The sequence below is a fragment of the Drosophila hydei genome, unplaced genomic scaffold, assembly GCF_003285905.1.
Source record: "Drosophila hydei strain 15085-1641.00,03,60 unplaced genomic scaffold, DhydRS2 tig00008128-arrow-arrow-pilon, whole genome shotgun sequence".
In the NCBI taxonomy this organism is placed as follows: Eukaryota; Metazoa; Arthropoda; class Insecta; order Diptera; family Drosophilidae; genus Drosophila; species Drosophila hydei.
Window position 1 is genome coordinate 1,607,192 of NW_022045838.1, and position 11,474 is coordinate 1,618,665.

Here is an 11,474-nt window from a genome sequence, read left to right on the forward strand (position 1 = left end):
GGTCAAGTCACCGTCCGGACTGAATCAACAGTTTCTCCGGCAATTTGGCGGGTCAGATTCAACTCGAAATGAACGCAAATGCGAAAATTACACCCCAAGCGACCAATTTAAAGCCATTAAATTATAATTTTGTAAATTTTAAAGAGCCTATGCCCGTTCAGTCCGAGTCGCAGCGACTCTGGAAGACACCCGAACGAACGCATTATTCAATTAGCGTGAAATGCTATTGTTTATTTTCGGAGTAGAATTGCGGCACGTCTTTAGTTGGCTTAGTACAAAATTGAAGCGATTGCTCAACACTGGCGGAAGCAAATGACAAAAAAAAAAACGGTTAATTGTGCGCGAAAAGTGAAAAACTCAACTAGAAATAGAAGTGGATGTAGGTGTGAGATGTATGTGAATGTTTGTATGTGTGTGTAGGTTACGTTTATCTGCTTTAATCTGCGCTTGCAACTGTCCCCAACTGACACTCATAATTAAAGAAACAAATAAAGCACACACAGCATAACAGACGACAACAGCAACAACAGCAACGCCAGCAGCCTCCGCAGTCGCAGCGGCCACATTAACATAGTGCAAGAAAATAATAACAACAACAACAAGGGTAGCAGCAAGAGCAGCAGCAGCGACGACGACGACGGCACTTGTCGTGTCTGCGTCGTCGCAACGTCCGATTTCCAAGACTGCGCAAAGCTTCCAGCTGCTGTCGCTGGCGCTGCGGCTGCGTCTGCGGCTGCGCTGCCTTGACTTTGACTTTGGCTGGAGCTTTTAAGCTGGCGTCGCAGCCGCAGCCGGCGTTGGTAACTTCTTCGTGTCTGCAAACGGCTGCTGTCTTAGTTCTTAAGTCCGTCGTTGGCGTGCTCCTCTTCAGTTCGTTGCTGACCAACGTAACGTGCGGACGTGCCCAGCTCGCCTCCAAACGAACCACAAAAAAGAAAGAAAATTTGAACAAAAAATTGAAAAGAGTAGCGAAGTAAAATACAGTGCAAATTTTAACATTTAATGGTAAAATATATTTGAAAAATATATAAAAATGTATAAAAAATAAGAAAACAGTGCGCGACGCGTGTGCTAAACAGAAAAATACTGAAATAAACAAATAAATAATAATATTAAAAATGAATAATAATAATTAGGTCTAATGTGTTGCATTTAATATGTACGTTATTTTATGCGCCTGGCCAAAAAAGCTGTTCAAGAATTTCACCAACTCGCTTGTGTTGTTGTTGTTGCTGTTGCTGTTACGGTCTCGATCTCTCGTAGAACGTCGCTTCAATGGGGTTTTTTTTGTGTGTTTGCTGTTTGGGGCTGTGACGGCGTTGATTTTGTCCATGTCCAGCCAAAAGGAGATGGAGGGGGCACCTATCTGTGTATGTGTGTGTGGCAGTTGTTGTCCATGTCCAAGGCGCGGCCAGCGGCGACTGTAATTTCTGTCTTGCGCATTCTAAACACACACACTCACACTCGAAAAAGCAAACAAACAAACAAACAAACATGGAACGCAGTCAAGTGAAGACGAGTTGCAGGCAGAGCTGCAGAGCTGCAGAGGAGCGCAGTCAGAGTCAGAGGCAAGCAGATGAAGACACTCCTGCCTTGGCTAGTTTGGGAGGAGATGCAGATGCAACAACTGCTGCAGCAGCAGCAGCAACAGTTGATGCTGCTGCTGTAGCTGCACATGTGTTAGCGCTCTCTCGCTCTAGCACGCTGCATTGCCATATTGGGCGCATAACGGTGCAAAAATCGCGCTGCTTTTTAGCCTCTATCCATGTGTATGTGTCTCTCTCTGTATGTGTGTGTGTGTGCTTCTTTTTATGCTGCCAAGTTTATGTCCATGGCTGCTGCATTGATGACGACCCAGCGACCGATAGACCAACCAAAGTGCGATCAAGCGAAAACCGCAAATACAAAAAAAATGGGGAGGGGAAGAAAAACATAGAATCGAAATAAAAAATGAGCAAGAAAAATGCACTCTGCAACTCCATTTGCAGTTTTGCGGTTGCTTGCAGCAGCCGCAACACTTCTTCTAACTACACACACACACACGCTGCGTGGCCACATGAATTCTGCAGCTGGCACTTGGCATCCTCGACTCGCATCCTGCTGCAGCTCCTGTGAGTGGGTCAGCGTTAGCAATCAATCTTTTGCCCTGCGCTGCTTAGCTGATTGAATGCCTGCCCCTTTGGCAGCGCTTGACGACGCCCCCTGCACTTGCACTTTGACCGCAATGCAAATAATCATCATTTGCCAGGACTTGCTGAGAAGAAGAAGAAAATAACCACTAGCAGCAGCAACAGCAACGTGACTACACTGTGCGAAATTGTGTTTGGTTTAGGGCAACGTAGGAAAATAGGAAAATATAATTAGGAAAAACCTTGTTGCAAGAGTTATTGATAAATTGATAACTTCAGTTAGTATAATGTAATCCTTGAGAATTTTAGATTAAAATTTATTTAAAGTACAGTACATAGGGGATATGGAAGAAACACATACTATATATGGGAATTATATGGGCAAAAGTTAAAGATACTTTCCATGCTGCAGCAAAGTAAGTCCTTCTTAAGGAACTATCTTTGTTGTAATGCAGTTACAGAAAAATTACAGATTTATTTATATATATGTATATATATTCTGTTATTTTTGGCGAAAAATTTCTGTGGTTGCTTTAGCTCTTTTTTCATCCAGATAAAAATTTGAAAAAAAAATTGTTTCAATTTTTTTTTAATAATATATTTTGACTGTGATCAAAGTTTTTATGGTAGCTTCTTTATATAAGGATAGCAAAAATTTACAAATATTTTAGAGAATATTATGAAAATGTTCATAGTTTTTGTTTTTTTATCTTCTTAAACATCTACATCTATATATATACATATTAATATATAATTTTTGGAAGTGAAAAGAGAAAACAAGACATAAATACAAAATTACAATAATGAATTTATTTAAATAAATATATAGAGGATAAAGATAGAAGTTTCTAAGACTGGAAAGATATAAGGGAATATGATGAACTGCATTGAGATAGGCTTAGGTATGTCATTAGTATATTTGCGAGTTATGAATATGAAACATATTAACTGAACTCTCAGTAATAGGAAAAGATAATAACTAGAGTGCTTCGAAATTTATAAATTTTTAAAGTTGTAAAGATGAAACAGGAAATACGGAAATATGGAAAGTAACTAACAATATAAAGAGAAACGTCTCTTTGGCAAACAGCACTATATAGCATATTTATATATACATATCACATATTATATATATACATATATATATATTAGAAATACATATATATATCTTTAACCAACTTCAATCAGAACTTGAGTTGCTCAGAGCATTTTCTCACTGTTCGCAGCGCTATAATTTACAAGAGCATTATTGGTCAATAGGTTATAGCTGTGCAGCATCCAACTATATGTGTGTGTGTATGCCTGCCCCAAGGCATTAGCATAGGCTGACTGCAGTTTAATGGGCCACACAGACAACGTTGCTCACTAATTTTTATGTGCACAGCTTGCGGCTCTTTGGGTTGCAGCCCACTTTAAACGGAACTCTAAGTCAGGCAACGCCTATAAGTTTTTTTATTATTAAGTTATAAAAACTACAGCAACAGCAACAACAACAAGCACAGCATGCACAGAGATCTTAGCTGGGAAGTAGCCCAAATCCGACCAAAAATTGAATGCCGCCTAACGGTTGTGGAGCTGACAGACAACACGCTGTCGTCACATTCCCAAGCACACACATTGCAATAAAATGAGATTTTATAACTAACGAAAAAAAAAGATGAGGAAGACGAAGAAAAAGAGGAGGCAGCCCCAAAAATATTCAAGACAGTTCTATTAAAAAAAAAAATAGACAAAGGTCGTCACAGCAAGTGAAAATAGCGAAGTAGAAAACCAAAAACAATTATGGGCAGCCAGGTGTTAATTTCAAGTTCGTTGCCTAAGTCTTTCGTTTTTGTCGGTGCTTCTTTTTTTATGTTGTAAGTGGAGCGCACGGGCTGCGCCCAGTGAATGCGAATAAGGGGCGTGCGAGCCGGCCGGCAACAGGCTATAAAAAAAACACATTCACATATATTTCATTATTGTTATTATTATTATTATTATTATTATTATTTTTATTATTATTATTTTGTTGTTGTTGAGCTTTGAGCGTACGTTTAACGTTTTCGTTTGGCTTCGTTTCGTTTCGTTTCATTTCCGTTTTGACCCACGTCAAGTTCAAAGGTTGTGAACCACACAACAACAACAACAATAACGAAAATAAATACACATAGCAAAGGCAGCAACAAAAACAACGACAAGGCCAGTTGCATTTGACAACAAACACCTAGCTGGCAACATCTTCTTGGAAGCGAACGCTCTGTGAGAGCAACAACAATAGCAACAGCAACAGCCGCAGCAGCAGCAACAACAATGACAGCGACGCCGACGTCGACGTCGGCTGCGACGAGAAAGCAACCTGCAAATAGCGCGTTGCTCGGCGAAGCTTTTACGGTTAAGCGGCTTTTAGCGGTAAGTCCACATGAATAAAACAACAAATACAACACGCAGCCACTTACACACACATACACTCACGCATACCTAGCTATGCACTGCAGTGTTGACAAACATCGCTCAATTTGCAAAAAACCCATTGATCGGCGTCAAACGGGGTTGCCACATCATTTCATATTTTTTGGGGCGTTGCCAATGCGAACTGCTCCCAAAAAAAAAACTTCAATTATTGTCAAAGCATTGTTCAGCATAAAATATATTTCTATATTTACCTTTTGGCGTGGGCTGTTTCGGCATTTACTTAAGTTCGCCTTTGACTTTGAGCGTGGGCCGTTGGCCAAGTTTTTACAGCTGTTACAGCTGCTTGAGCTGAGTGTGTGAAAGAGCTGTGAAGTCGGCCATTGGGTCAAACGCTGTCTGATAGATGGCCAAGGCGTCGATGCTGATCATCATCATCTTCCTCTCTACAACTCTTTCAGTTAGCTTAACTGTTTGCCTAGCAGGGCGTCCGTCACTTCAGCTCTCTGAATAATGTACGCAAATTAATCTAATAAAAAACGGTGGGAGTTACACTATTTTTTTTTCGGATTTAGGTTTGGGAACAAAAGCCCTTTATGCCTTACCTGGCTCTGTCACTGGCACGCCAGCCAACTTAAGATTTGAATTATTAAAGCAATAAATGTTTGTTGAAAATGGCTGAGAACAAGAAATGTGCATTTCATAAATGTGGGGTAAAAGCGTATTCCAATTAATAATAGGAAGAGTTGAAGGCGAAATTGAGATTAATGTAAAAGAAATGTTTTTTTTAAATAATAGAAATACTTTTTATTAAGATAAGCTAAGCTAGAGCCAAGTATTATCATTTATATTTTAAAAAATATATAGGAAAATCTATAAAAGTGAACTGATTAGAAGACATAATATTATAACATATATATATACATTTTATAAGACATAAATATTCATATTATCAAGTATGTATGACAGAGTTCATAATGCTGTAATCATTAATCTTTACCTTTTCGAATTTTCAATAAAAAATTTTTGCATATACGAGGTCTGCTTGATAAGTAATGCAAAATATTTGTTTTTTTTTTTAAATAATTTTTTATATGTTTATGAATATTTATTAAAAATGGCGGAACTTAACTTATAATTAATAAGTAACAAAAATTATAAAAAATTTTAATATACAAAAATCAGTTTAAAACATATTAAAGATACTTTTGAACAGATCAGAGTTTTACACTATGTTTTGAGACATGATATATTTATATAAAATATTAATTTGACTTGTGCAAATTATCTTATTTCTTTTGGATACCTAACAAAGCTCTTTAATTCTGGTTTTAAGTTTTTTAGGTAAAGACTTTTAAGACTTTAGGTCTTTTGACATTTCAACTAATTTATATATATTTTTCATATATTTATTTATGCAATTTTTGCAACTCATGAAACATTTTTGAGCACTATATATCAAATTAGTATAAGATATTAATAACAATTATTTAGATCTTTTCATTTTAAAACTGTAATTTCTGCCAAAGATCTTCATGTCTGATTCGTTTCTTTCGTTTGCCATTATATTCATTTATATCTATTTTTATTCTTTATACTATTGCATGTGATATATGTTCTCTGATCAATGATATATTCAAATAAAATATTACATGCAAATCAATCTATGTATATATCAATATATAAATATCAATATTTGTAACTAGTATATAATGTAATTTCTTCAGTCTTGAATTTTCTTTCTTATGCAATTCATATATATATATATATATACAATTATATATATATATATATATATATATATATATATATATATATATATATATATATATATATATATATTCACCATAATTTTCTTCGACCTGTGCCAAAAACGTAACGTAATTATTTATATTCACATTTTTGTTGTTTGCTTAGCCGTTGTTCGGGCTTTGCCCTGGTCAGCAGCCTCTTCACCTGCATTTTAGCCGGGCAGCTGCTTGGCCAAAGGTCAGCAGACAGTCTGGCGCCCAACGATCATTAAACAAAACACAAACTGCAACAGCAATAACAACAGCAGCAACAACAACAGCAACAACAACAGCAACAATTGTAGGAAAGTAATTTGTAAAACACGAAAAATGATTTGCTGTTTTTGTTGCAGTTGCTTCTGGCTGTTGCCGCTTGGTCCTGCTGCTGTTCTTTTACGACGCTGCAAGTAAATTACGTGTGCCTGGCACCGGGGCGTGCGTTCAACTTCTTCATTAGCGTTAAAATTGCAAGAGTTGCCGTAAACAAAATATAAATCAAGCACTGCCTCGCCAAATGAATGATGTGCGTGTGGAAGCTGTATTATGATGGCAAATCCTGTCAGCCAATAGCTATTAGCATCCTCTTACCATATGCCATATACCATATACTATATATACATATATATTTCGGCTGTAGTTAAACAGTTATTTCTTGCACTTGAAAGTTTGCTGCTAGCCAAACAAAAGCGTCTGGCAATGAAAGTAACTTGAATGCTTAATGGGTCAACCTGCCACACGGTCAGAGAGAGAGAGACAGGGATAGAGGGAGAGAGAACAAGTCACAGGTATAGGTAGTCTTTCATATGCTTTGGCCACTCTAATGGGCCAACAACAATGATCACATTCTCTGCTCGTGCTTAAAAGCCACTCTAAAGCATAATTAAACAATTTTTTTATTGACTCTTTTCTTTTATATTGATGCTGCCGCTGAGAATTCAGAATTGAGAATGGAACTGGGATTCTGTCTCTATCTCTGACTCTGACTCTGTCTCTGCCTCTTTCGATGCTTTTTAAACTGCTGCCGGTTTCCATTCTTTTACAGCTCGAATAGCAATTGCTGCTGCTGCTGCTATTGAGTGTTTTGTTATGAGCTCACGTTTAGTTTTGCGGCTTGTGTCAGCTAAAGACAACAACAGCAGCTACAAAAATTCAATTGAAAATAAGTAGAAATTGTGGTTGTTAAATGATTGTTGGAAAAAAGTGCATAAGGCCAAATTCTAACTGTAATATAGATATATATACATTCATTTAGACATAGAAAAAGAGGAAGTGAAATTCAATTCACTTAAATGTGGCAATCATAGAATAGAGTTTTATATAGCTTTATTATAGATTTTGAATATAAAGAGGTTAACTCTGGTGAAGCTGAAGATTTGCTCAGATTTGAGCACAAAGTGGCTGCGAGTTGCAGACTATATAATATGATTGAATGTAATATCTGAAAGAAGTTGTGAATGTGTGAATTCTTGGAGATTTTAAGCTGGAAATTGTCTTAGTTCTGATTTTTTTAAATATGAATTAAATTGATTTAAATTATTTTGATATAATTTTATTATAATATGATGGCTAATGTAAACATGATGGGTCATAGATATCTGACTTGTAGTTTTGAAGAAACAAACATGAAATGTTATGATATAAGTTTTATGATATAATATTATGATATAATTTTTATGATATAAGTTTGTCTAGATAATAAAGGAATGGTAAGTTGGATTTTCTATTATTTATAAAATTAAAAAAAACCTGAACTGGTCATATAATGAATACAGATGCTAGAAATAAAAATAGATCTACATACATTTATGTAACTAATAGATTCCAGAAATGAAAAGAAATCTATTAATTTCTAGGTGCCTCAAAAATACATTCATAAATTCCTCTTCAAGATTTCTCATCTTGAAAATTATTAACAACAAACTCATAAAAATAACTTTTGAAACAATATATGCAACAATTAACTGACTAGCAACAATATCTGTGCAACTAGCATGAGTTGCATACAGGTTCAACTTCTTTTTTCACAACAACAACAACTAACTGTAAACTTATGTCGCAAGTTGTTAAATTTGTTGGCAAAGAACTTGGCTTGCTAGTTTTCCACTGCCATTTGGGATTCCTTTTGGAATGGACTTGACGCGGAGCGGCGAGAGGCATATCTATTACAATTTAATGCTGTCATTGAATTTAATGCCTCAGCAAATTTGAGCTGGAAATCAAATGAAAATATAATTACACAAATCAGATGGCGCAGTACCGTTTCATTTTCTATTATCCAACCGGACTATGCAAATAGATATTGTTACTCAATCCAAGCAGAGAGTGGGCGATGGGCGGGTGGCAGGTGGAGCTTAGTTGGCATAATTAATGGTGTGTGGCGCTTAACACTGGCCGAGTGCATTGTACTCTGCTCCGCATTGTATCTTTCAGATACACACGTTCTAACTGCAAACGGCCCAAAAGATACAAGCGCCAAGAACTGTATCTGAATTGTGTTACAGTACCCTTTGCAGCTGCTGTTGTTGTTGCTTTTGCTGTTGTGTTTAATTATAGAGAGCCCAAATGGGTTTGGCTCTTTCAGATCTGAGTTGAGCTGAGCTGGGATGGGCTGGGCGTGTGTGTTTGTGTTCAGGCAACTGTTAATTTTGTTTTACAACTTGTGCTTGTATCTTTAGAGCATCTATAACGTGTTCGTCTACTTATCTGACTAACTGTCAGTTACAAACATACACGCGTAACACACACACACGCACACACAGCTCTTCATTCATAAAAATAGTAGCTACAATAATATTGTATCTCTTGGTTTGGTATCTTGTGCGATTTTCGACTACGCAAACTACAACTTCATGGCCAAGACTTTTGGCTAACGGCAATTTCGTGTGCTCAAACAATTAGCTTGGTTAGTCCGTGTTGGCTAACTCTTCACGCTGTGCAAATTTTATGCTTGGCTAACTATTAAATTGTTGATTAACCATAATTCTTATATCATCTGCATTTTACAACATAATTATATAAGATCTATGAATTTAATCTTGTAGCATCATGATGTAGCATGTTTTAGACGCTCAGCTATCATATAATTTGTAGCAGATTAGAGTGGATTAATGTTTTATGAACGTGTTTTTCTACGGGACTTGAGTGAAATATTAGAGAACGGAAACTGTTGGCTCATCTGTGTTGCACATTAGAAAGTTTTGTGGAATGGATTGTTATTTGATTGCTAGATTATGTGGTCTAATAGCAAAGCAACATATTGATTCGAAGAACTTTTACGACTTACACTATTGTATCTGAATTGAGTAGCTTGTGAGAGTGCTTAGGGTAACTAACTAGTTCATCTACTCTAGTAACTTCTCTAGAAACTAAATAGTAAAATATATTTTTTAGGGTTCACAGAATGAGAGGGGGTTCAAGAGTTAAACAATATTTAGTCTGATCTAGTATCTAGTATTATATAATATGTATTATTAAGTAGGATCTAGTATCTAGTATGTAGTCGGATCTAGTATCTAGCATTAAATAGCAGTTAATAGTTACTATCTAGTATCTAGTCGTATCTATTATATATATAATTCCCTGTAAACTCCATTAACAACTTGAAAGATATCTTTTTATTTGTTAACTTTTTATTTCTGCTCTGCCCTTAAACGAAAATCTAAATAATTCTTATTTATTTTTAATATTCTTTCAGATTTTTGTCATATGCACACTGCTCAACACGAGTCAGGCTTTGGAGCTGGGAGACAAGTGCCAGCATGACATGGACTGCACAGATTTCATCAAGGGCAGCAGCTGCTCAGCTTTGGGCTACTGCGAGTGCGCGCCCTACTTTGTCCAATTGGACTCCAAGCGCTGTTTGTCATGTAAGTCAATCTTTGAGTAACCCCCATACCAAAAAACGTCTCTATTGAAGACGTTATTGTTTGTTTGTTTGTCTGCAAATAAAAGTGCTTCAGTTGTTTGCATAAATGCAGAAGAGCCGTTACTCATATAGCACATAACTTAGCTCGTATCTCGTTTCTTTAACTGCAGCTCAACTACTGGGCGGCGATTGCCAGGTGAGCGAACAGTGCTCGATGAAGGTGGCAAATAGCAGCTGCTTGGACGGTGCCTGCCGCTGCGTCGAGGGATTCTTGCAGTTCCGCAAGCACACATGTCTGGGACGTAAGTATCAGACAACTGTTGATCAATTGTGGCCCTAATTGCATGGAATTTCATAATTACAATACATCAATAATGACGTTCGTTCAACTTCATTTTGTTTTGTTTTGTTTGTGTTTCTTTTTTCGCAAATTGCAATAAATGCTCAAAAAAAATAACTAAAAATGTTAAGAATGGAACTTTGATTGCTTATCGTCTAGGAATTACATGCACGAGCAGCCTATACATATATCGTTCCCTTCATATCTACCATCTCTACAATATATATATTTTGTTTTTCCAATCTGTTTAACCATCGCATTTCACTCATTTCCGTTTGATTGTTTGACGTTCGTTAACACTTCTAAACCAATTTTCCTTTGGCTATTGCCGCCACTACTTGACACAAACAATTAACATCACTATAACAATAACAAAAACAACAACAACAATTGCTACTCATGAGCTAACAAGACAATCGTGTCACTAATTACACGCATAATTGGTTAATTTCCCAAGAATCGTGGAACGAGCCATAAGCCGCTGCATACCTCAAGTTTTTTACCTTTCCAATTTTCCACTTTTGAGTTTCATTTTGAATACGAAATGTGAATGTAGAGGAGCTATTGAGTTTGTTTTAGTGCTTGTCTCTTCGGTAACGGAAGTGGGCATTGCTTGTGTATTCAGTGAAAAGTTATCACGTGTAAAACAATATCAATATAGTTTAGTTTACATCAATCAGTTGGCATTGAGCAGCCATTGGCTTTAGCTAGAAGTATGAGATAAACTATAGTTTTTATAAAATATATGGGCTATATATTATTAATAAAAAAATATGTATGCATATATATATTAAATATAATAAGTATATAATATAAAAAATATATTCAATATATATTTTTAAATTTATTAATATGAAATATAAATAAATTTAATAAAATCTAGATTTAAATAAATCTTGCATTTTTTAAATTTATTTATTAAATTAATTATCTATTGAAAAATAAATTTAAATAAATATACT

At 35.9% G+C, this 11,474-nt stretch overlaps 1 protein-coding gene across 1 annotated transcript; it reads left to right on the forward strand.

Annotated features, from left to right (window-relative positions):
* The first annotated feature begins 4,418 nt into the window (after positions 1-4,418).
* LOC111601565 lies at positions 4,419-10,512 on the forward strand. Its single transcript, XM_023318211.2, has 3 exons — positions 4,419-4,517; positions 10,002-10,173; positions 10,343-10,512. Exons 1-3 carry the CDS (start codon positions 4,419-4,421, stop codon positions 10,510-10,512), a joined length of 441 nt encoding a protein of 146 aa, XP_023173979.1.
* The last annotated feature ends 962 nt before the right edge of the window (positions 10,513-11,474 follow it).